Source organism: Hippoglossus hippoglossus, chromosome 1 (genome assembly GCF_009819705.1).
Source record: "Hippoglossus hippoglossus isolate fHipHip1 chromosome 1, fHipHip1.pri, whole genome shotgun sequence".
Classification (NCBI taxonomy): domain Eukaryota; kingdom Metazoa; phylum Chordata; class Actinopteri; order Pleuronectiformes; family Pleuronectidae; genus Hippoglossus; species Hippoglossus hippoglossus.
This window is the reverse complement of record NC_047151.1, coordinates 12817161-12843760: the sequence shown is the minus strand read 5'-3', so window position 1 is coordinate 12843760 and position 26600 is coordinate 12817161. Positions and strand designations below refer to the sequence as shown.

The 26600-nt window shown below is 39.0% G+C and overlaps 1 protein-coding gene across 4 annotated transcripts in view; it reads right to left on the bottom strand.

Moving 5' to 3' along the window:
• The window catches only part of LOC117761540 (myosin-10-like), a 57606-nt gene that overhangs the window by 12758 nt on the left and 18248 nt on the right, over positions 1-26600 (bottom strand). For 2 of the 4 annotated variants that reach the window (XM_034585535.1, XM_034585543.1), the window contains 25 exons: positions 24009-24036; positions 21941-22043; positions 21007-21036; positions 20756-20770; positions 19816-19833; positions 17439-17531; positions 16389-16452; positions 16030-16128; positions 15583-15726; positions 15405-15500; positions 14431-14549; positions 13556-13708; positions 13232-13405; positions 12831-13004; positions 11547-11661; positions 8874-9067; positions 8468-8589; positions 8296-8365; positions 7716-7876; positions 6310-6418; positions 2238-2369; positions 1943-2149; positions 1413-1550; positions 1029-1152; positions 348-519 (listed from right to left, as the gene is read on the bottom strand). In XM_034585535.1, the coding sequence (XP_034441426.1) occupies positions 348-519; positions 1029-1152; positions 1413-1550; positions 1943-2149; positions 2238-2369; positions 6310-6418; positions 7716-7876; positions 8296-8365; positions 8468-8589; positions 8874-9067; positions 11547-11661; positions 12831-13004; positions 13232-13405; positions 13556-13708; positions 14431-14549; positions 15405-15500; positions 15583-15726; positions 16030-16128; positions 16389-16452; positions 17439-17531; positions 19816-19833; positions 20756-20770; positions 21007-21036; positions 21941-22043; positions 24009-24036 (2854 nt within the window). The remainder of the gene's footprint in view (positions 1-347; positions 520-1028; positions 1153-1412; positions 1551-1942; positions 2150-2237; positions 2370-6309; positions 6419-7715; positions 7877-8295; positions 8366-8467; positions 8590-8873; positions 9068-11546; positions 11662-12830; positions 13005-13231; positions 13406-13555; positions 13709-14430; positions 14550-15404; positions 15501-15582; positions 15727-16029; positions 16129-16388; positions 16453-17438; positions 17532-19815; positions 19834-20755; positions 20771-21006; positions 21037-21940; positions 22044-24008; positions 24037-26600) is intronic. The other 2 variants (XM_034585560.1, XM_034585552.1) reach the window with 2 other exon arrangements.

Sequence of the window (26600 nt, the reverse complement as noted above, 5' to 3'; positions counted from 1 at the left end):
GGGTTTAGTTTGACACACTGTATACAATGACTCTGAGGCCTAATTGTAAACTGTACAAAAAGTTAGACTCCATCTGGCCTCAATGATGCACCTGGCTGCGCTGAATGAGCGCTCATTGCAGGAATGCACAAGATTCTCTGTGTTTGTTGTCAACATTTTAGAGAATAGAATGAATATTTTCCACATTAATGATGTATGATGCCTATTTCACCCACCCGAACCTATCCGCTAGTTATCTGTCCCGGGCTAGTTTGTCTAATAGTTTTATTTTTTGCAGAAGATGTCTGCTTCAGTCCTCCCTGTTTTCACTTGTTTGTTTTTCTTTTTTCTTTATGACTATGACTGACCTGGACAGAGCAGCCTGCAGCTCCTCCTCCTTCTTGGTCAGTTGGATCTTCAGCTCCTCTACCTGGAGCTGGAGCTCAACGATCTGGTCCTGCAGGTCGGTCATCTCACCGTCCAGTTTGCGCTTGGCCTTCTCGAGCTCCTGACGGGTTTTCTCCTCCTTCTTTAAACGCTCTGAGCGGAGTCACAAATTAATCAAACGTAAAAGCAAAGCGAATAAAAATGTATTATGTAAACTGTATGTTGAAATATAACCTTCTCTGAAAAGGTAAAAGGGCAAAGTCACAAGTTGAAGGGGTTAAACAGAGCTCAAGAGGTCACAGAAAGTGACACCTAATGGCTGACAGCCTGACACGACTAAGAGCAATCAGATTACCTGCTTTGCAGCTCATTAAATCATTGTACAGCCGTAAACAGTAATTTCACCCAATTAAGGCTCATAGACAGTCATACTGTGTGTCCTATATTTGACCTTTGTTTCTTCTCTTTCATAGAGACTTTTATTCTTCCTGTTGCTGCAAGGACAGATCGTTTAAGGAAAGTGTCTTCACTCAAAGTCTCCAGTTTCAAATTATGTGACTGTGCCTGTCCATCTTAAGCAACCTACTTTGTGTCTGTCCTCGTCCCTATGCTCCACATTCTTGGACCAAAATTAGTGCCATACACAGCTGTAGGTCTCTTACCTTCCAGGTCAGCCATCATCAGCTCTTGCTTGTTCTTGACTTTGCTGAGGTTCTTCGCCTTTTCCTCCTCCTCAGTTAGCTGGGAGGTCATCTCGCCGATCCTGTCCTCTAGCAACTTCTTTTCCTGTTAAATCAAATCAGATAAAATAATAAATGAAGTATGGGTTAGACACGACTAATATAGGGAGGTGAAAAAGTATGAAGATTTTGTTTCTATTGCTGTTACCATTAAAATTAAAGTCACCAACTATGTAAACACAAACCATTGATAAACAATGTTTTATTTTGATACTGCCACTGAAATTGAAAACAGGCAATGTGTAAAATGTGTCACAGGTTATTGCTTCTTATTTGACATAATCTCTCCAGAGAAAATATCCTCACCTTGAGGTATTTAGAGTTTTGGTCCTCCAGCAGCAGAATATCCTCCTCTATCTTCTTGATCTTTGACTCAGCGGTCACTTTGTCCAGCTGCAGCTTCTGTCGTGCAGCTTCCTCCTCATCAAGCTGCTCCTCCAGGTCCTGTGGAGAGAAAAACATCAAACATATAAATATCCAAAACCGATCTAATGCGATAAGATCAAAGTCTAAACACAGAAGTTTATAAACTAATGAAACTTGATACAGAATCTACAGAAAATATTTTACAGAACCCGAACACTTAAATAATAATAATAGTAATCAGGATTTAATTGCAATATCAAATATTTATGACTAAATAATCAACATTAAGATGTTATATTAGCACAGGATTAGAATAACATTAGGAAAGAGGACATTTTGGTTTTGAAAGAACTACGAGGGCAAAAGAGCATTTTTATACCAAATATTAAAAAAAATCAAATAGGTAATGGTAACACACATGAGTGAACCTTACTGATGGACAAGTAAGGAGAGGGTAATACGATATAAACCTGGATGTGTGACTGCATCTTCTTCTTCTCATTCTGCAGGCTTTGGTTCCTCTCCTCCTCTTCCTCCACCCGAGACTCCAGATCATGAAGGATCTCCTCCAACTCTTGCTTCCTTGAGAGCAGACGAACTCTCATCTCCTCGGCTTCGGCGAACAGCTCCGTCTCTGCGTGGAGTTGCTCTGCTAAAATATTCTTTTCCTCGACGAGCTGGGGGGAGGGAACAGTTTGAGAAGATGCACCCAGCCCTCTTACCAAAATGAAATTATTTACTCTCCACAACAGACAACATGATTACCTGTTGGTGTTTCCTCTCCATCTCCACCATCTCATTCTCCACCTTGAGCTGTCTCTCCTTCACCTTTACCAGCTCCTCGTCTTTGGCCTGCATCTCCTCCTCCTGCCTGGTGACCTGTAGCAGAGGCTTCACCTGAGAAAGATGGAGAAAGAGAACATAAATTAAACTAGGGCTACGTTGTAGCACTGACGGGCCCGAGCACACGCATTTCGAAGCCTGTTGCGGTCGGTGGAGAGAGCGATCAATGACCAAGCGCACGTCTCCGCGTTGCATGCGTTTTGCGCACTGCGGCAAGGTAAACGCTTCACTTCCTGCGTCCATCACGCGATGTCGATCCTTGCCTGCTAATTGCTCATTACGGTCCACGCTATCAATTGCACATCACACTGTGAACATTTTATGTAAATCGAATGATAGTTGTAAAACAAAGCTTACTTCCTGTTGCCAGTAGGTGGCGCCATCACTATTATTACCTACAGACTAATATATCTGTTCAAGTAGGGGCTCTGATGTAGCTTGAGCAATTTTGTGTCAATTGGACAATGTTACAACAACTTAATTATCACACTGATCAGTAGGTGGCGCTATGACCCTGAACTAATATTAATATATGGAGCTGTTCAGGTCAGGATTGTGATCATAGGTCAGTAGTTCGGAGCCGGTTGGACAGTGCAGAGTAGATTTACAAAGGACTTCCTGTTTCATGGCGAATCACTATGACACTGAGGAAATATTGACACATAGAGCTGTTCACAGGCTTGGTCTCTGATCATGAGACAGCAGTTTGGCGGTGATAGGACAATGCACACTGGACTTATGACAACATCGTCTCCTTTGCCGCACCTCAATGTTTACACGGTTTGAGGAAATGTCACAATTCTGACCATGATCCTATGACTTGACTGAGCTCTTTTGAGCTGTATATTGTAAAGCAGCCAGGAGCAGTTCATCAAAGTATAAAACATGACACTTCCTGAAGCCAGCAGGTGGCACTGTGATTTTAAGTCATGATTTCTGTGTTGATGTCATCAGGCCGGGACGCTTGTCTTACATGACTAGTTTGGACTCGATTGGACCAAATATGTCCGAGATACAGAACCTCATGTTTTGATGGCGTGTAATCAAACTTTGACGCCACGCCACGGTCACACCGTGTGACGAAATCAAATATACCAAGGTAGTTTATATCTCCATCTTGTTGAGATGACATTCCCAGAAGTTGAAGTTGATCTGATGAAAGCCGTACGACAAGTTCGTCAAAGTAAAAATGTGGAAAATGTGGAAAATGGCCACTAAAGTCAAAATGGCGGGCTTCCTGTTTGGTCTAGCATATCTATCCAAGAGACTTATTTGTTTGTACAAAAGTAACTAAAAAGTAACTAAAAGTACAAAAGTAACTAAAAAGTACGAAAGTAACTAAAAGTACAAAAGTAACTAAAAGTACGAAAGTAACTAAAAAGTAACTAAAAGTACAAAAGTAACTAAAAAGTAACTAAAAGTACAAAAGTAACTAAAAGTACAAAAGTAACTAAAAGTACAAAAGTAACTAAAAAGTAACTAAAAGTACAAAAGTAACTAAAAAGTAACTAAAAGTACGAAAGTAACTAAAAAGTAACTAAAAGTACAAAAGTAACTAAAAGTACGAAAGTAACTAAAAAGTAACTAAAAGTACAAAAGTAACGAAAAGTACAAAAGTAACTAAAAAGTAACTAAAAGTACAAAAGTAACTAAAAGTACGAAAGTAACTAAAAATACATAAGTAACTAAAAGTACAAAAGTAACTAAAAAGTAACTAAAAGTACGAAAGTAACTAAAAAGTAACTAAAAGTACAAAAGTAACTAAAAAGTAACTAAAGGTACAAAAGTGAAGAAAAAAAGAAAAACTGAAATTTGAAATTTAAAAAAAAAAGTCAAACCGCCATCTCACTCTATGCTGAGACAAGCTAGCGGGAGCAGCAACGATGGCGAGCTAGATGTGTTTTTTACCCCCAAAACTAAAGAAAACATGGCAGAAAAGCGAAAGAAAACATACTATTTTCATAATGATTGGGAGGAAGAGTTATTTTTTACGACAGTGAAAGAAAAATGTGTGTGTCTCATTTGCGGGGCAACTGTTGCGACGGCAAAGTGGCACAATGTGGAGCAGTGTCGCCAACCCGTCGATCGCGATCTACCGGTCGATCTGCCAGTCTTCACTGTCGGTCCCCGAACTCTCTGGACTCACTGGCTGTCGTCGCGCCGCAGATCAGCTGTGTGTCGGTTGTCTGTTTTTCACACGCGCTGTGTGTCCGTTACTGGCGGCGGAGCTGCTGGTTTATCTCCTGCATTTCCTTCAATACAAGTCGGATTATGTACGAGACTAGATGTCAGGACTCTACGGTCTGAAGATGGATTCATTGAGTGGATTCAGAAAGTGAAACGCTGGAGTGCTTTTACTTTGAAACGTGTTCGGAAAGTGTTGTAAATACATTTGTGTCATAGACAGATAAACATTTTGGTTCACAGCAGAATAAACAGAGAAAATGATCTTTCACCTGAGTTTTAATGCTTATCTGATGAATTTATGTCACAAACAAATGGTTGCAACACTTTCTGTAAGCCTTTTCAAAATAAAAGCACTCCAGAGTTTGTTAATGATATCCATTCCCTTGTTTAAAAATGTTTTTTTATTGTGAAATATATGCAGGAGCGGAAAGATGCACGGCTTCATACTGTGTAGTACTGGTATTTATTTGAGTACAAGGGACTTCTTTCATACATGGCAATAATCATATTTGTGGCCATATTAAAATCAAAGCCTATATGTAACAACATTGTGCTGCAGTAGCAGCTCCTCTGCAGAACATGATGTGGAACTGAGAAGCTACATATTTTGCATTGTAAATATGAATTGATATTAATTTGAATATTGTCATTGAATAGAAAAAGTTGCACAACTGCCTCTCTTTGTGTATATTTATTTCTTGTACATTCAGCCTTTAACAGAAATTGCAAAAAATAATAAATATGACCCTCCTAAGTGGGTTTTTTGGAAGATATCAGGGTGGTAGCTCTCGGCTTACGTTTGGAATTAAAAAGTGCTCTTGGGCTCGAAAAGGTTGGTGACCACTGTTCTACATCATCTATCTAAGATTTAGGTTAACAGTTCACAGCTGCATTTAACCACAATTTCTATATATATAATATAATAAATAAGTATATGTGATCTGGAGAAACTGCAGAAAATCTATGGATGGATTAACAAATTAAAAAAGTAATAAACTTATTTTAATTTAAGTATGTGCTCAAATCGACTACTATTAGTCTACTATTACTGATAGTGTACTGATCAACCTCCTGCAGCACAAGCCACTGTTGATCAGTCTCATTTATAGTTTATAAGATTTTATTAGGGCTGCCACTCTTTTTTCAAAATTCTAACATTAAAAAAAAGTTGAGATTTGAACTTTACATTGTGATCCAGCAGAGGGCGCCTTACTACTTCACCATCAGCTTGGGAAATGACATGCCCTATTGCCTATCAGTAAACTAAACCAGTTGTGTTGACTACAAAAACGGAGGTCACTAATAAGTAAAGACGTCCTGAGCAGAGAATCTCAACAGCAACACAGACGAGCAGAGCAGCGTGAAATGTACAAACCCGTCTGACAACCTACTATTCAGCACACTTGTTAGAAACTCATTAAAAGGGATAACTGATAAGATTTATATGCAGGGATAAGCTGCATCCAAGTCGCTATTTAAATTTATAGAAACTAATCAAGTGTCATTTAATATTACTTCAAACCTGAATTTTCCTGAAGGTTTTCTTTCCAGCAGATGGAGTTTTCTCAACTGCCAAAGGAAATGTAGATGTACAAATTTAGATTATCTACATTTCCACTGCAACTAAGCAAACTCCATCTGTTGATGAAGACTGTGTGAAAGACTTTGGTATTGTCTATTTATCTGAAATGTTAAGGCCATCTAAATTGTGTATTTCTTGAAAGGCTTTTTCCAAGACAGACAGAGCTGTAGAGCTGTGCGTCATCTGCGTAGCACATGTGAACTTTGTTGTCATCAGGAGTCTCACCTTGGTGAACAGCCTCCACCACTGCCAGTGTCGTAGCTTCAAGTAAGCAGCACAGTTCCTCTGGAGGACCTTCAGGGCACTCAGTTGCTGCTGCTTCTTAGCAAAGGCTCTAAAGCAAGAAAACAATAACAAATAATGAATCAGTGTTTTTGAAAAGTCTGCTATGATTTTTGTGCAACTTGGGGCAGTGGAAGCAAGTTCTGAACCCAACTTTGCAAGCAGCTACTTCAATTTTCCATTATCCATTAAACACTACATTAGGTCTAGTTTGTCCTGAGTGACTCCTGAGAGTCAAAGCTGGCTCTCTAGCTTCAGTTGTGTTCACCAGCAGGTTAATTGATGTTGGGTAGGTAGTTTACAGTCAGTTTTAAGAGCTTTTCCACTAAAAACAACTGCTCAGTGAGGAGCCAAAGAAGTACATTTGTGGTCAGCCCAGCTAAACAATAAACTGAACGCCACAGGGGAGCTCCATAAAATCCAGCCAAGATTATTAGGTGATAATCTGCAGGTCATTAAAAGGGGCAGTTTGTAAGAATTAGCCAATAACAAGGAAATTCCTCCCTCTCCTTCCCCTGTGCCATAGTTGGCAGGTGTAATGGAGTCCTGGAGGGACATTAAAAACAGTAACGTTTTTACTGGCTGTCTCTGTGTGTACCTGTCATTCAGGATGCATGTGAAAGCATGCTCTGTGGGTCTTAAGGGTTTGGGCTCACCCACATATTGTGGTAGCCTTTCTTGAATCAACCTAACCTCAGAAACAGGGGGCAGCAGTTGAGATGTTGCCGAATCTACATGGACTGAGGAGTAATGTTTTCTACAGGTTTATTATATAACTGGTAGTTTGCTTCAGTTATTGTTAGACTGACAGTGATTTCACAAATGGTCTGCACGTCAGTCGGGGCAGACGCTGATGATCAAAAAGGTGTTGAAGAAAGAGTGGAGGAATGTGGCAGAGAGAGGATGACTGCCTTAGAGTCTAATTTCTTCTTCATCCTCTCAGATAAGACTGAGGGCAGGCTGAACACTACAGTAACTCACTTTCGCCACTTGAGGTACAAAGTGGTATTACGAGACTGAATGGGCCGGCACTAGCTTGTTAGCATGCTTCAGTAGATAACTCTGCAAACATACATACAAAGACCACTTTGACATTAATGCCAAAAATGTAATTTCTTCCCAATCAGTTGATAATCTTAGTGAATTTTTCAATGTTTTAAATTAATAAACAGATATTTCCCCTTTAAAGAATGACAGAAACATTTGCAGCATCACACACTGTATGAACACGATGGGAACTACACAGAGGAGTAGAAACATGTGATCAGACATGACAGATGTGTTTCAGACCTGTCCAGACATTTACAGTAAATGTTCAAATCTACAAAAATACTGGATCTGACACTCACTTGCGTGCCAAGTATCCACGGCACACAGACTGGAAGTAGATGATTATGTCAGTGATCTTCAGGTCTCTCTCCTCCTCCAGGTGAGCCAGAACCCCTGTTCTGAAGAAGATCTTACTCTGACCGATACGGAACAGGTTGGGGTCCAGCTCCAGAGCATATATCTAGAAATTGGACACAGAGAGTTGTTGAGAAATAACCTCTGTGGACAGGGTTACATTCACATTTTGTTTAACTTAGCATTCCTCTATGACAAATCATAGAGTTCTCTCTGAATGTGGACTTCCATCAACTTGAGCAGCTGTATCAATCTAACATATGGTTGTCACAAATCAAGAGACTTCAAATTCTGCAACATACCACACCAGCTATTCTTAGATCCTCGATTTTGATTATTTACTACATTAACAGGAGTAAATATCAACCAAATTCTTAATCCCATCTTCTAAATTCTGCCCTGAAAACTGGGATGTGGCAATTCAGCGGTCTGAAACCAGGCTAACTTATTAGCAAGCATTAAAAGCATTAGTAACTCTTATATCAAATAGCTGATGAAAAATAAAATACAGAAAAGGAGCAGCACCATTCTTTCACAGGCTTGTTTTCCGTCCATAAATCCCTTGGGGATTGCATTGGGTGTCAGAATCTCGTATCTGTAAACAAAAAGGAACAGACATTTTGTTGAAAATGAAGCTAATCTTTCCTCTGTGTAAAATGGATTTACAGAGTTAAAAAACATCTTTGTTGTCTGTTACCTCTGTCTGAACTCCTGGAAGACGATGCGGTTGGGGAAGCCCTGTCTGCAGATGCGAATCCCCTCCAGGACTCCATTACACCTGAGCTGGTCCAGAACCAGGTGAGGCTCCAGTTTACCAGCCTGAAGGAAGAAACACATACACCATTAAGAACAGAAACAGAAACATATACATAAAGTAGGGTAAAGGGCAAAGGCCATTGACTTTTCTATTCTCTCTTTTTCTTTAGTTTGACAGGGTAGAATTACTGGATTTGTTTGGAAAAAGGGAAAATAACTTTATTGCAACACTATTGACACTTTATATGCTACAAGTGAGTCCAATATAATCTTTACAGTTACAGGTCCTTTACTTTCCACAGGTTGAAACTCAGCTTTTCCCATATAATTTTAAAGTATGTACTTACTCTCTTTTCGTGGTTAGGGATGATGCAGCGGACAAAGTTGGGGTTGGTGTTTCTCAGTGTGGCCATGAGTTTGGTGAGCGACTCCTTGTAGAGCTGTCCCACAGTACGAAACATGCCCTTTTTTGTTTTATAGGTAGCACCAAAAGCTGTCTCGTTCATTCCTGCCACCTGGTCCAGGCCCACGATGCGGTCAACTGGTAGGGGAGACGGGGGAGAAGTGGTTAGAGTGGGAAGACTTCACAGGGGAAGGGTTGTAGCAGCACAGTAACGTAATGTAGCAACATGACCAAGTGAACATGGATGAAAGAGACATTGCACACTATTGTCAACAGCAGCAGGCTAACAAAGTAGCATTCAAAGTGTAGAGCTAACACTTGCCTCTGTAGCTATCAGCGATGGAGGTGGAGCACATTATCTATTCTTACATACAAGGCTCTATGTTCTGTTACTGAGAGGGAAGCACATTTATATGGAACCTATGCAAAATGACTTAAGTTAAAGTGCAAGAACTAAAGCTCTACTCTGGTCCTAATGATTGAGAGACAAAGCTTGCTAGCAGATATATGACAGCTTTTTAACATTTCACTTTTCGTGACACACAACCTGCTGAGAAAATAATCTACATTCGGTTTGTTCAAACTAAATTTAGCAACAAACCACAAACACAAGACAATATATTCTAATACTAATCTTAATAGCTAATAGTTTTTACATATCAGTTTACCAGAATAAACCCCTGAATGAACTGAAGTCATTTTTTTATTGAAGAATTGATGAATTTGTGGTTTGTCAAAAGTTACACAGTAAGACTGGTGTTATTTTATATTATATTTACAAGAACAAAAATCAACAATGTTTTAGCCCGTCACTCGAACACTTTGACTTCCCTCCTATGCTTCTATCACTGAGGCCGAAGCTCTGACAGCACTAGTTAACAAGATCAGTTCATTGTTGGTTTACAATAAAATACAATATATCACCAGAATTATACAATTAATATTACATATTCATATAATCTGGCTTTAATGTCAGCAGCAGCATTATTCTAAAACAGCGTCACAGAATTACCCAGCATTCAAGGGTACACAGCACATGCCTTAACACTATTAAATATATACAATATCACTTGTCCCAGCAGGAAATTAAAGATGTAAGTATTTGATGAGATGGAAAACTGGAGTTTTAACTGAAGAGATGCTCTGCCGGCTGTCTGGGCGCTCTGCACTAATGTCTGAGCTCAGAGCCAAAGTAAATACAGAGAACAACATCTGGTTTCAATTCCCTGCTACTGTGATCCTATCTGGGAGGGAGGAAGAGGGGAATTAATGTCATTAAATATCTTTCAGTCAAGCTTCAAATTCTTAATTTGCTCATGGATGTATCACGTCACAGAGGATGGACGAAAACAGAAATAAGCAAACACTCCAAACAGATGCACTAGATCTAAAACACGTGCTAAAGGTTATCGACCATACAAACACCATTTGACCAATGTCAGCCCACAGAAATACTGAGACTACATCCATATTATTATGTTTTCGTTGGAAAATGCGTTTTCAAAATAAAACAATATCTGTCCACAAGAGCGTTTTTGCTCTGTATCAGTCTTAATCCCAGCCCAAAATAACACTTCTGAAATTGCATATCACGTGACCACTCACGTAAACTGGGCATGTGCGTGCCATTGTAAACAAGAAATGCTCTAATAATAGCTTGTATCCTACACATGTATGCAGTTGTATTGTAAAATGCAATAGCAAAGACAACAGGGTACGCAATGCTTGTAATTGATTATCTTATGTTGTGGGCTACACTGCACACCACAGGAGAATGCTGGTTGTTTTTGAGAGAAGGGGTCATGTGGTCTGAGTCTGACAAATCAGCAAAGGCTATGTCGTGACCGAAAAGACCCAATCATTAAATGATTGTATTTACGTAATTGTGTAATTCTGCCAAACCAGGCGTATCTGTAGCAGTTTTGATGCTCTTCAAACGAAAAAGTAGAAGTGTGGATGTAGCCTGAGACAAATTAAAGCACATGGGTTGGAGGATAACTGACTATATCCTACTTGAACATACAGTATTTAGGGATTTAGCACTATACTGCCTTCGGCTGAGACGAGCGAGCCATGCAGCTTGAAAGCGAATGGGGGCTATGACAGACGCAGCACTAGCTGAAGCATGAACCATACAACCAGATCTGGGCAAAAATATACCAATACACCTTGAAGAAGTTAACCTGCTTTGGGGAACACGTATATTTGGTTTCCCAAGCTTTTGAGCAACATGTTTCCACAACCCATTACTTTTTTCAGCTATTATTATTATTATTATTATTTTGGCCCAGGTCTGCTACAGCACGACCCAGTCATTCACCTGCTGGCTCATCCAGACTAGTGACATTTTCATAGAATGAAGCTCTTTGAATGGTCTGAATCTCTACAACACAGAGAGAGAGACAGGGAGGGAGGTGGTGTTACAATAATCCTTAGAAACCATAAATGTTTGCGCCTGAGACAACAAGGCAGTCAGCTGTTGTTAGAAGGCTAGAGGGACAGATGTGTCAATGTCTTTGTTAACTTAATAGGTACATACACAATAAGTCTTTAAAATGATACCCTTGAGTACCTTGTAGTGTTTGCAGTATTTGGAGATGAAAAGGTACTAGCTTACCGTCTTTCCAAAGCTCAGCTACAAATTTCTCCGTGGACTGATGCAAAAGAGTGGCCACGTTGTCGTTCAGAGGGTCCATGTTCTTCATTAACCACTCGTCTGCCTTGTAGTCCACCTGTAAACCCATAGAGGTACAACTTAGTAATAGGATTTAAAACAATAATATAAGTATATTCTGTCTGATACTGAATTTTGATATGATAAGATATTGATATTAACGATTCTGAAAAATCTGATAACAATATCAGTATCAGCTAAAGACACATGAACAAACAACATTAAAATTGTTGTATATCACAATCAGTGTATATTATGACGGCTCAGTTGAAAGACAGAAAAACAGGAAGTTGGACTCTAACAGGACGTTTGAGGGTTTGCAACCAATTACTGGCCAGTCAAGCGTAATGCAGCAGACACAGATGTTTTTGAACTTATAAAAATATTAATTTAATAGAAGATATCTAAAACTGTAAGTGTATATCTGACACATCATTGCAACTAACAACTTGGATGTGGCCACACTTCTTGTTGTAGTGGTAGAAATGATTTATTTCTGTTTCTGTGACAACATTCGCAACATCAGGTTTTGTGGCGCTGCAGACTTTCTCCACAGCTTCGTTCTTAGAGCTCAAATCTCTGAGCTTCTGACTGATTAGGAGTTAAACGACAAAGTCCATGTAATCGTAAGCAGATGTGCTATTCAGCAGGTCTCACAGCAAGACAAATGCTGTGTTCTTCTATTGCATAACACCCTTGACATCATCCAAATCCACTCCAATACAACGCCATATAAATCTACCCAGAATTCAGTATTTCCCTGAAATCTCACCACAAGAGAACCATAAATCATCCTTTTATCTGAGCTCTGACAGATATAAACTTTTAACTAACTGTTATTATTATTTCATAAGAAGATCAGGCAGGAAAAGAGACATCTTGGAAAATAAGATTGTAGTGTAAGTTATATATACCATGTGCAAGTCTTCAAGGAAGTGAATCAGTGCTTTAACTATAGGGCATGTGTTGACATACTTAAACTAAAACAACTGAATTGGAGTGTATATAGTTATAATGAAACATTAGCATGATGGAGTCATCAGTTCTAACAGCTATGATCAAAACAAGCTCCACGAAATTAAAACTTCATCCTTCCTTAATTTGTAATTTCTAAGGAAGGCCCTAATTTATTGTTTCCTTTGAAAACCCAAAAGGATTAGACTTCCAGGTTTGAAAAGAAGTGCACACACACACATCCACACAAATAGTGTGAGCAAACCAGCATACCTTGCCGGCATAGTGGATGATGCAGAAGTCGGCCTTGTCTTTGAGCTGACGGGGCTTCTGGAACTTAGTGTGTGTGCCCTGTTCCTGGATCAGCTTGTCTACAAAGCTCCTGTCTGTGGCCTTGGGGAACCAGCACTCTTCATCCAGCAGAGCCAACACACCTGGAGGGTGTGCCTGAAGAAACAACATTGTGGGTCAGAGCCAGACTTCAGAAAGTATGTACGATAAATGTGATACATCTTTACCCATCAACAAATCAATATTTATTTACAATTCAAGAAGAGAGAGTTTAAAAAAGTTAAGTGAGTATTATTTTGTTGTGAACGTATAGTTAAGGGAGGCATAATAAAATAATATCCTTGATTCAATTATTCAGTTACAACGTAGTGATTCAGACTGACCGGCCTCTCAATGAGGTCGATGCAGGGCTGCAGGTCGAGGCCGAAGTCGATGAAGCTCCACTCGATGCCCTCCCTCTGGTACTCCTCCTGCTCCAGGATGAACATGGTGTGGTTGAAGAGCTGCTGCAGCTTCTCATTAGTGTAGTTGATACACATCTGCTCGAACGAGTTCAACTGTTGAAGGGGAAAAACAAAGGAAGAACAATATTTTTACTGGAAATGTTCCCCACAATGACCACAAATCAAATGCAGATAGCTAATTTTCTCTAGCCACAACTGGACATAGTCTTCAAAGGTTAAGAAACACAAGACTTTAATCCAAACCTGGAAAATCTCAAAACCCGCAATGTCCAGGATGCCGATGAAGGAGGCACCCTGTCTTTTGGTTCTGTCCAAAGCTTTGTTAATGCGATGGACCAGCCAGCGGAACAGACGCTCATATGTTGCTTTAGCCAGGGCCTCGACAGCAAAGTCAGCCTGGAGGGAGCCAGAGGAGACAGGAAAGGAGGAGTGGAAAAAGAATGAATGGTAAGACAATATAGGAAGAGAGAATGACGACACATCAGACGGCCTGATCCTCACGATGAAATCTATTCTTCCCTGGACAGATGGGCTCTTCGTCTTGGTGAGCCTGTACAGAATAACTTTAATGTTCTGAGTCAGACCTTCATTAATATCTCAGTCAATGGTTTGGGACAACAGCCATCTCCAAAAAGCTTTGACCATTATCATCAAAGTACTGCACTTAAAATAGCAATTAATGACTAAAACATGTGAGTGCTTTAACAGACAGTACACTAAACTTTGCCTTGTGCCTTTTGACAGCATGACTTCACTGTTTTGAACATCAATTGTTCTGCAATAATGTTTTTTTTCCATCAATTGTTTTCCGAAGAAGCATGAAGAGTTATAGATTAAATATTGTTGTCATTGGGAAGAGAATACAAAACCTTAGTTGCAGGATTCATTCATAATCTTTAGTTTCCGCTCCTTGTTAGTGGAGCACATAACTGAAATGTATGCTCATTGATTGTACAGTGTGTTTCCTATCCAAATTCACATTGGGAGTTATAAAAGTTTGCCAACTAAATGGTGGAGACACAATAAAAAAAAGCCTCCAACTAAACAAACTTCAGTTCCATTTCTTTTCATTAAATAATTACTGTACGTACACAGAAAAAAATGCCCAGCCAACTGACCTGCTCTTTAGTCTGTGCTTTCTGGACGTAGTCTCTTCCCACTTTGATCCTTGGTGACAGGATTGCTCTGGTAAACTCCATTACATTCATACCAAGCAAGTGACACAGCTTCTGAGCAGCTGGTAGACAAGAGACGGAAAAACAGAAAATAAAGTGAATTCAAAGTAGAATAAAATGCCAAAGTAAGAGATTTGAGACTATGTATATTATTTGCTTTGTCGACCCAGGAAAGCTTTCCCAGTGCTATTTTGACACAACTGTCTGACAATTATGTCATTTAACAGATATTCCTGCAAACGTATTGATCTTACCACAAATCTTTCTAAGATGTTAAGTTTTAATATGAAATTTGATGGGGAAAATGTCATTATTTTTCATGGCTGCAGCTTGTGGAAAAAGAGGAAAAGCAGGATCTAGACTGATCCGCCAAGTCTCACTTCTAAAAAAAACATGCGCTTCAGGCCTCGCTTCTGCTCATCGCATTTGGGGAAATCTGGCTGAGCTGCATCACTGGCATTAGATTTACTCCCCTCTCTCTCTTTCTCCTTTAAGTGCCAAATATGGAGTGCCACATGTGGAGGAACTGGAAGGCTGTGCCCCATTTCCTTTAGGAGTAAATCCTCATAACGATGTGGCTCAATGGCAGGTTGACAACGCTCGGGGAGAGAAAAGATGTAAATCACTGGTCCCTCTGTTCAGTGGATGAGGTGCACAGTGTGAGGGAGGCAGGAAAAGTTGAAGTGTTATATAGGAAGAGAGAAAGGAGGAGGGCAGTGTCTTGACCTGTGATCTCCAAGCTACAGTGTTGTGAAACAGATGTCAAAGGATTTCTGTGTGTGTGTGTGTGTGTGTGTGTGTGTGTGTGTGTGTGTGTGTGTGTGTGTGTGTGTGTGTGTGTGTGTGTGTGTGTGTGTGTGTGTGTGTGTGTGTGTGTGTGTGTGTGTGTGTGTGTGTGTGTGTGTGTGTATATTTACCAGTATTATCAGGCATAGAGGCTTGGTCAGAGTTCCTCTCCTTTTTGAAGACAATGTTTCCAAACTGAAGCACCGAAGACACGACCTTCAGCATGCCTATAAGATAAAGAATCCGGAGAAGATCAAATCAGTTTAGTTTCCCCTTTGCTGTGTTATTTTAATGTTTTAGATTACATACCCAGAATCTCCTCATGGCCGAAGCTCATGATGTGCATGGCCTCCATTGTCTCTTGGAAGTTGTCTTTGTCCTGCTGACCCGGGATTGAGATGTTGCCATTGGACAGGAAACGGTAGTTGTTGAATCCTTCCAAAAGCAGGTCCGCTGTCCACCAAACAACACAGTCACTGTTATCCATGATATTAAATCAGCCCAAACTCACTGTGGAGGATTCTGATGAGATTTAACTTACTTTAATTTGTATACATTGTTAATAGTTAATACTTACTGTGTGTGTGTATATATATATACACTCACATATACACATACACTGAATATTATAAATTATGTTACCCTTGCACATACAGTAATCACACTGGAAAGATCAGCTGCAGTCTGTAGTTATGACAGACAGAGAAGAATAAAGAGCTCTTATATAGTGTAACAGTTCAAGCTCCGTCTACTCACATCTGAGGTGTTCTCCTGCTCCAACCAGCAGCTGGTAGAAGATGTGGAAGGTACGCTCATCTTTGGCTTGACGAATAGCTCTGGATTTCTCCAGTAGGTCTAACACAGACTGGTCAAGGACAAAAATATCTTCTTGGTCAGTTAGTTTGATGTAGAAACAAAATTCCATTCCTTCTGTACAGTTCAAATTGGTTAAGATTACAGGTTCAAAACAAAAAATCTGCTTCACTACAAACGGCAAAGTTCTATGGCATGCAGGGATGAAAATTTCCTGTTGGATTCATTAGCAACAGTCCTGACTAACCTCCTTATACATATTTGACCTAGTAGTTCTAGTAAATCTTTTTAAAACAGGATACAAGTTTCAATATTGGCTCCAACAATGTATCCGGTGACATCAAAGTTGATCCGGATGAATTTCCCCTGCAGAGATCAACACAAGATAAATGCTCAGGAAATGCACAAGTCAAGATAAGCAGGAATCAATCTGCAACTTAATGACTCTGAATAAACACACACTGAGGCCCCTCCTCCATTAATATGAACACTGATATAGATTTACAGGACTGATAATGATATTTCATACAGTACATTATATTTACAGTATTCGCAGTAACTTCATAATAATAGCATAATCTCTATTGAATTTGACCGATTTATCTGCCACAGGGACACTGTAAGCCGAGGGTTTACTCATGTCCTGCTTCCCTTCTCAGAAGTCTGCTGAGTGCGGTTGGTCTGAAAGGCTCCACTTTCAAAGGCCTCATTAATGACTAACAGGCACGTGTGTCTGGCTGTATGGCCTGTGTAACTGGTAACAGAAAAGACTAGATGATTCAATTACTTTCAATCAGTTTATTCTTGACTTGTTCTAAAAAATAAAAAAAAAGCCAAGATGGTGCTGAGACCATAGACGGCATATAAAAATAAACGATATGACAGCTCCCCAAGAGTGAAGCCAAATCTCTTTGATCGCCCCCTGGTTACTGGCTGCAGTAGAGGTCATAAACCCCGCCCTCTCCATGTTAGGGGAGGGATCAAACTTAAGGTTTTTTTCTCAGAGATGGTGTCTGTCATTAAAGGTAGTTCTCAACGCACTTGTTCAACTTCTTATTTTCAAGTAAGTTTGGTTGTAATTAATTATTTGATGATATAAAAACAGGGTGAAACATCATGATTGACATCTGAGATTAACTGTTGATTGGTCGAGCGCATGTATCGCCAGGACATCTGAACCACAACTCTATTCCCCCAATTGCTACTGTACAGACTCTGGCTCCAAATAACAGCATTGTTGCAAGATGGTAGTGTTTGTATTTTGGCTTCATTTCTGGAAGTGTCTTTCAACTTTATATAAAGATAGGAGGACACCACAGTAGACATTTTGAATATCATTTTTCTGTACTTACAAATCGTGACGAGTTGTCATTTTTCACTGTCTTCGCGTTGCCAAACGATTCCAGGATGGGGTTGGCTTGTAAAAGCTGACGTTCCAATTCACCCTGAAAAAAAGGGTGAATCGTTACCATATGAAAATCAAGTCTAAAAAAGAAGAGAAATTAATTTTGATTTTCACTGACAACTGAAAAGGGCATATACATGCAGACAAAGACAGCAGACATCTGAAGACTTGTGTGTTTCATACAGGAAAACAAAGAAAAGGTTTCATAACTCACGCACACAGATAAAGACAGTCTATGGAAATATTAAGAGTAACCTGATTGGAATATTTTAAAACTGTTGCTTTTTTTCTACGTTATATAACATTGGATATGAAACTTAATTGTTTTTTGACTGTCAAATGTTGAGACTTCACCTGGGGCTTATAGACTAAACAATTGAGAGAAAAGCTTTTGATCTGATCATGGATATTGTAGAACTATATCTCAAACCTTCCAAAAACCTAGCCAACACATTTTTATCATCTAAAGTTTAGATGGAAAAGAAAATTCCATCTGGGATCTGCTCTAGGGAATTTTTCTTTTGCTGTGACAAAAGCCAGACATGTAATTTATCATGTCAGGGGGAATGTGTCCACAACGCTCAACAGAAACACTATTTTTGGTCAAATTGGATTCTTTGACATGTTGAATTAAAAAAAGCACATTTTAAAGATGTTTGAACAGGTGGTCCGCTATGTTTCCATCTGAGCCTCATTGTTGGCTTTGTCATGACCAGAAAATCCAACACGAAAGAGAGAGAATACTATTTTTTCTGCTCCGTTATTTCTCTTCTTGTGGCTAAGTGAAATATTTTCCCATTACGTCAAAAATAGCTGTGCTCACTGGAGGTTTGCGGAGGCCATTTTCCACAAAAAGGAACTGAGGAATCAGCATTTGGTTAGTATGTGAGACATGTAATGTGATCTTTGGCTGGAGAGCATGATGGGCTGCTTTTAATTGAGTTTCTGAGCAGCTCGAATGAGGCAGGGCTGAACTGGATAAACCTGGACCTTCTCCAGCTATCAGAGCAGAAGCAAATCCCACAGAGGCCAGAGGATTTAACCCAAAAGCCCTTGTTTCTACATAAACACAGTCCTGTGGTGCAATTTGGTGGTTAAAATTATCCATTGGCAACCTCTGCCCATTTGTGTGGTCTATTGTACACACAATGTGCAGATTAAAAACACCAGGGGGGGTCCAGCTCAGCAGCATTTAGAGGTTTGACCCACATTTCTATAGCAAAGTGGATATGTCAGACATCTGACAGCGTCAGAGCCGGCTCCTCCACCAGAGACTGCCAATTGTTTTGCAAGCAATCTGACTCATTATAAGTCAACACTATTAATATCCAAAAGCTTCTGAAGCTAAAAAAGAATCCTAATTATCTCCCTCAAACAATTTTTTTCGTAAACTTTGATAGCTACAAGTTTGTCTCTTATTAACGTGCAGCGTGTTTGGCAGGCCACAAAGCAGAGCAGTGTTTTAGGACAGGCCGAGTGAAGCCAAAGAAGATCAGTCAAAACTGTCCCACTAAATCCTCGGAGGCAGAGGCCAGTCGAGGATGTTGTTTTCACTGCTCAACATCTGCTGCAGGGGTCACGAGGTGCAGCAAATATTAAGAAAAATTAGGGCATATCTTGGGGAAAGGGCACGAAGTGTTTAGATCTAAATGGAAACAAGCTGATGCAGAGAACTCATTTATGCTCTTTGGGCTGATTCCTACTTAATGTAACATAGGTCAACTACTACATCAAGTGATTAAGTTGAGCTTGCTTAAAAACCAGCAAACCATTTAAATTATATTTAGCATAAATGTAGGTTAATAAATCTGTGGTGAATCTAGTTTCTTTTAACTGGAGGGTTAGTGTAAAATATAAAGGGCTGATGAGCATTTTTTTTCCCCAAATCTTAAGTTCTGTGACTTACATTCTTAACAGAATTAACAGACTTTAACAAGCGAAAGTTTAAACCAGCAGCTGTTGATTTCACTGCCTGTAATGATAAGTGTATTTAGCAATTTTATTGTAGTTAATTAACATAATTACTGTGAGTTGCAAAAAAAAAGAGAAACAAAAAAAGACAAAAACTAAATTTAGGACATATCCTGTTTAATAAACTCTCTGTATGTTCATGTTGGATCAACACACATTGATAGCTATAGCTGGTAGCAAGTTGTACTGTAGGCTTAAAGTGGATGGAAAGCATCTAAAACCCACAGTCAGTGAATATAACAGTTATTAGTGAGTTATTCTGAGGTTAAAGAGTAGGTGGCGACAGAGTGGGTAAAGTGCCCCCTTCATATTGTAAGTGAGGTGAGATAGGTGAGAAACTACATACTACTCACATAAAACAGGGATCCACTCTGTAGGATATGGGGAGATTCAATTGTTATTATGGAAAATAATAAACTGCATTAATGTCATGGAAACAAGTGAACCTGTAATTTACGCTGAATATTTCTAAAAATTATACATTAGTGTCACAATCTACAACAACCTACAGCAGTCTGTCAATTGAGTTAGCAAAAGGTGATATTATACTATTTCTGTGGTCTATGATCCCGGCCCTCGAGACCAAGATCACTGCTGGTGTCCTGCTGGTAAACACATAATTCATTGTCTGCATCCAGTATTCACGCCTTGTCCACACGTACACAGGTATCTATCTAAACACAGGTTTTTCTCCTCTGTTCTTAAAATGAAAAATCTCCATCCACATGAAAGGATGTTAAACTGTTTTACTAATGTTTTACTTATTTTCAGTGACGTTAAAAAACATTGTTTGCATGTAGACAAAAAGCCAAAACTCACAGAAAAAGCTGTGTTTAAAAAAAATACCAGTGTACTTGTGACTTGCGGACAGAGCCTCAGTCACAGGTGAGATAGCTGTAAGGGCTACCTGCAGGGCTCTGGGTTCTAATGGGCCAGGACTGAGAATCACTGCAGTACTGAAGGTAAACTCAAACATAACCTGATAAGCTGATGCTTTAAAGAAAGAGAGGTGTGGCCACTAGTTCTGTCTTAACAGTGCACAACACAGATCAATAACACTTTCAACTGCACTGAATACAATTAGCATTTTTCCTATATAAAAATAATGATGCTTCACACAACACAAGATGACAGCCTAGACTTAATGTGTGACAACAGTTAAAAAAAAAAAAACAGCTGACTATGTTTCATTGAGGGTGAATCACAATAAAAGCAGGCAAATTTACAGTATGTCACATTAACATGAAACACAATTTAATTTCAATAATCATGCCAGTTTTAAAATGTACTTACAACTGCATTTTGAGCCTGATGGAGAGAGACAAAGTCATTTCTAATTATGCTTTTTCGGGATTCTTTAAATAAACCATAAAGTTTAATTAGTGTAATCCTTGGAATTACTGACACCATTTGATGATCTCATATAAGGCTCATACTCAACAGATATATTATGAGCCAAGGGCATAACATTTTTTTATTTGACTGGAAAATGTCAGTGTAGCATGCACATGAACATGGGTGTATAAAAAAGCATAAAGACTTGCCTGCTGTTTCACTTGGTTAGGTGACTCTGGCTGTTTGTTACAGATAAACAAATGCAAATTGTTAGACTGCACGCACACACATCCAGTGCACAAAGTCATGTTGCCTACTATAGGTATTGATACTTATACTGCGAAACCCGAAAACAAACCCACCCAACAGTACTTATTTCTAATTATTGTTACTCCATTTACAGCATTCTCATGATCCACATGTGAGTTTTTATTTCTATAGAAAAGCTAAGCTGTTTTCAGACATGAACACTGGAAAAAGTTTGACAAATGAAGAACGCAGCAGGAGTCAGACATGTTCACAGCAAAAGGAAAATGTCTGGCACATTCAGGTGAGGGGTGTCTGGGCAAATTGGACATGACCAATAAATTCTCCTGGAGAAATCACACATTTTTTGTTTACAGCACATCAACACAGGCGTCTGCCCTTGTCGTCAAAAGCTCTCAAATCTGGTTGTTTTCTATGTGTATGGCTGTTTATCATCCTGTTATTTGTATTCTTTTAGCGTCCATCGCTTGTTAGAAACGTTATAACACACCCACTCTCTCGCTGGGAATTTTCTGGTAATTTTCTTGCTGTGTTCTCACATGGGCTCACTCTGACATTTTCCAGACATTTTACTAGGGGGCTGACAGGAAGAGTTCTAGAACATGTCCAGAACAGCTGACTTGGACATTTGCCTTCTCACAAACAGCCCCTCTGGAAAATTTCAGGAAAATGTGTGGGCTCCAGAGCATGTCTGAAAGCAGCTTCATAATATCCTTACGGAGTTGTAGGGGCATAGAGACATACAAAAGGGAATTATGACAGTAATTCCTATTTCTCCTCCACTGACATTTGTATTCCATCTCCTTTTTATGGGATGTTTAGGTTACAAATTAAAGTTCAGTCTGAATTAAAGTCATGAATATGAAGAATACTCACAGGATTGTTGTGGTCTTTTCTTCCTTTGTGGGAAGAGGCAACGTGTGCCAGGTACTGAATGACCTTTTTTGTGTTTTCAGTCTTGCCAGCTCCTGACTCACCTCTGTGAGACAAAAGAAGACAACACAAACAAAAGACAGGCATCTTGAGAATAACAAGACATGAAACTTTTTATAATGAGCCCTAGAGGTTATACCCAAGCCACCGGGTGATACTGGATCGAACATGTTCTGCTCTTACTTAGCTTTACAGATCTGCAGGTGCTTATGACCGCGCACAGAACACTATCCCTACCCTCTTTTTCACCAAAGAAAATAAATAAATCGAAAAATGATAGATACAAACGTAAACTCAAATTGGTTGTGAGCGTGTGAATAGTCAGCCGGCTTATCACTGCTGCCATACAGTGGCTGTGGCATAGAAAATCCAGGAATACAATCATGTCAAATCCTCCAAAAAATGCAAAAATCTTTGTGGGAGCAGTTTAGATTTAGAGCATACCTGAGGTTTTACAATAAGTGCATACTCACATACACCAAGTATGCGCAAAATATTGTTTTGCTTTCAGACTGAGGGAGTGTGATGTGGTTGAGAATGAGGACTGAGAAAGTGGTGTGTCAGTGTCATTGCTGCTGTGCACGGAGGGTTATCATGGAGGGATTGTGTCAATGTCTCTGGTGTTGGTATTGGGCTGTCGGGTGTGACATTCTTCAGCTCCCCCACTTCAGAAGTCATTTAAAACAGGGAGTGCTGACTTAATCACGTCTTGTGAGACATTTTGTTCATATTTTGTGTTTAGATACCAGTTCAATCAGTTTGTGTAACTCAGAGCCGAATCCATTGATAATGTGCATGATCCTTATTTTGTGCTACACAATTCAACCCAACAGAAACACAATAAATAATAAATAAATAAATGCTAATGAACACAGTTCTATATTTTTACTGATTGTGGGACTTTTTAACTCTTTATGTAAATTTTGTAAAAGTTTTAGGATAATCCATTCAAAAATAAAGACTACCAGAAAAATGTCTTTAAATTCAAAATTAAAATGTGTGCGTCAAAATAAATGTCAACTCAATGGACCACTTCCTAACTTTTTAGTGCTTTAAATAAATCCAAGCTCAAAATTCGCAGAAGTCTTGACCTCCAGTGTTGAGTGGAACTGTACTGCATAGCCTGTTGCCCTCAGTAATCTGGTTATTTATGTTCTATTCACAAATGCAAAATGTAGTAAACTTGCTACCATTATGTGTGGATGCATTAAAGATTTGATAACATCCTTGAGAAATTGTGGATAATGGTAATGGGGAGTTTGCAAATGTTACCACAACAACAAATTGCCTTTTAGCTGTGGCCAAGTGAAGACATCATAAATGAAGGGAACAATGTCAATGTCCATTCTACATCATTGTTTAGGATCAGGTTACATGAGTTGAGCTTAGATTAATTTGATGTACAGGTTAAATGAAAGTTCTCCTTGTCTCAAGATAAATAACAATACACTTTAATGTGTTTTAAGCCTTTGTCTGTGGTGGAAATATTCAAGTTATTTTGACTGTATGTATAAACATGGAACAAAATATTGCTAACACTTTGCTATTCACACAGAATGAAGAACCAGGCTTTGGTATGGCTTATCTCTTTCCTCTATCTCTGGCATCTCCTTGTTGACATTCCTGTCATCTGTTGTCACTTGTCACTGAGACGATGCCGTTTGTGGAGCAGACATGCCAGACATTTCTCCGACCCTGTATTTCTCAATTATCTCTCAAGTAGTTGCAGTCTGGTCAGTGTCAGTGAGACACACGTTTTAAAATAACTTTAAAAATGCACAGGGGTAAATTACTAGTTGGTAAATGTTTTATCGTCATTTCATTTAATTCAGACAAAAATGCCTGAGTGGAATATAATGCAACACATGATGCTTTTTCCAAGGCTACTGAGTGGAAAGGATGCATGAATGCAAATAATGAATGAAGCATGAACCTAATGTGGGACCTGGGAGCACAAACTAGCCTTTTTTTTTTCAAGTCATGCAGCAATGGAATAAGTCTTCATACTCACGTGCAGAGAATGGATTGGTCCTCTCGATCTGTGGAGACAAGAAGAGGGAAGAAAGGCGATGAGGGAAAAGAAAGTGGAACCTCAGCAGCTTGTCTTTGATTCAGGCTCTGCTGTCACAGGGTTTGAGTGACAGCAACACTAAAAAACAGTGCTGTACATCTTAAACAGCTTATCAGCAGGTTGTGGATTTAAAGGTCAAAGTCGAGCTTGGTGTGTGCATCGCAGTTTGCCATTTAAAGCTTTTTTTCTTCACAGCCTGAGACTAGTTTTTATTAGAAAAACCAAATTACTTTTCTAAAGGCATTTTTTTTCATAAGGCTCAGACATCACAGCATTTCAAGTATTTCCTTAAATGTATCACTCAGAAAAGCAGCACTGTGAAGACAAATCACTGCATGGGAGAGATAAGGCAACTATAATGTCAGCTTTATTTGGGCACATAGAAGCATTATGAGTGCAAGTTTGAGACTTGGTCTCTAGCCCGTAATCCCTGATTTAATAAAGTTCGACTTCAGATCACTCAATGGTGGAAAAAAAACATTTAAAGTACCAATTCACACAGAAATGGATCATAAAATAATAAACACAAAAGGTCCATTTCAGTGAGTGGAAATGATAACACACACACACTTATACACAGTCATATATGTGTTTATTTCATATGATAAGTTAATGAATGTCAGGTAAATTATGCTACTGTTTTATTAAAAATATGTATTACAACCATGCATGTCTCATTGAGTTGAATAGATTTAAGATTTGAAGAAGTTTAATGAAATCTTAACTGTGCTTTTGTTATTTGTTTTGATAGACAGGATTTATCAATTATAATGGAGCACATATAAAAATATAGGCTTGATTAGTCAAATAAATAGAATTTAAAACGGAACATAGCATCAATCAATGGCATCAATCCTCATCATTCTGTGTTGAGCGCACTTTGTGGTCATGTGGCAATTAAATAGATAATCTAGAGGCCCTACAGGGGAAAATAAGTGTGATGGTGTCATGGGAAAACTGTATTTTACTGCCCCCCGCCCTAGGGGTTAGGCCTCCTGTCCAGTCACATGGCTGACTGAGCAGCAAGAAGTTGGAATACTAGATAAAGGTCATCAGACTCTTTGTACTCTGCAGACCTGATGCTGAACTCTATATTCAGAGTTAAAACTGTGGCCCTGTCTCCTATCTCAGTCAATCAGAGCAGCAACTGTGTGTCAATTAATCAGGAACAACATCAGGGATGTTGTGATTAAGCTAATATTGAAATCTATTAAGATTATTCGCCTTTAGAAACACCTGCAATTCAGGTAAAATATGATTTAAAATTCAATTAAGTAAAAAACTAAAAAATTGTCTCAGTCTCATCTGAAAATCCTTAATTATAACGATGCCAATAGGAGATGTGATAAATCATACATATTTATCCCCAAAAACAAAATGATTTAATTTGTAAACTTGCAAGGGAAGCAGAAATTAGCTCCTCTAAATGTGCTGCAAAGGAACATACGTGTAATCAGATTAATTGTGCATGTGCATCTACTCCATTTCATTCAAGAGAAGACAGTTTCCTTTATCTCTGATGAGCAAGAGTCTGTTTATGGAGGGGGCTGAGCTCACAGGCCATTAATACTGTATTGCAGAGTCTGCATGTTAGATAATTGCAGCAGTTACCAGTGAATGGTGATTGGCAAGCTGTGACATAAGTAGAGTTACTGAGGAGAGGTAAGCCATCAATAACTCAGGATGATTATGCATAGCTGTGCAGTGATCATGCTAATTCTAGTTTTTACATTCACATGTATTCAAAAAAGACCTTCTAGTTAGTTTTTTAGCGTAGTCATATATTTCCTGGGACAAATGGCTGAAAGACAACAGGACCTTGTGAATGATGAAAATGAATTTAGCTTAATATTGAAGATATTAAAATATAATTTGTTGTGATTCGTTCATGAATCAATGGATGCAAACCACTCTAATGCATAATAAACAACCTAAATTGATTAAATAGACCTGCACTGGGGCAAATCCAGGGGCAGGACCAGGGGGCACTGGCCCCAGCAGAAATCTGGTTTGGCCCCTGAAGTCCCCCTGTCCTGTCAGTAGTCACCTACTAACAATATAATATGCCAATTTGCTAAGACTTTTTACTTCTTATGCTTTTTTGAACTTGAGTAAGAAACAATTTTCATAATATATTAATTGATGGGTTAGGGTTAGGGTTAGGGTAAATAAGAAATTACTCAAATATGTTACTTTCTAAACCAGGAATTGTGCATGGACGTTGTACATATAATTTGGAGCTGAAAACACAAAAGCAGAGTTGGCTGGATGAGGGACCTGATTATTTTACCATGTGGAGCAGCAGAACCAACTTGTATAATGCTTATGTTGTAAGTTATGACAGTACAAATTCTGCATTTTCAGTCTGATGGCTCCCTGATTTACTCTTCACACTTACATATTTTTAAGTTCCATTCGTGATTACTTCACAATATGCAGAATTACCTCAATGTATATAATGTATACAACCAATTAGTGAGAGAGCAAGAATGTATGTCTGTTTTTCTCAAATATTGACTTTTTGTTGTGAAA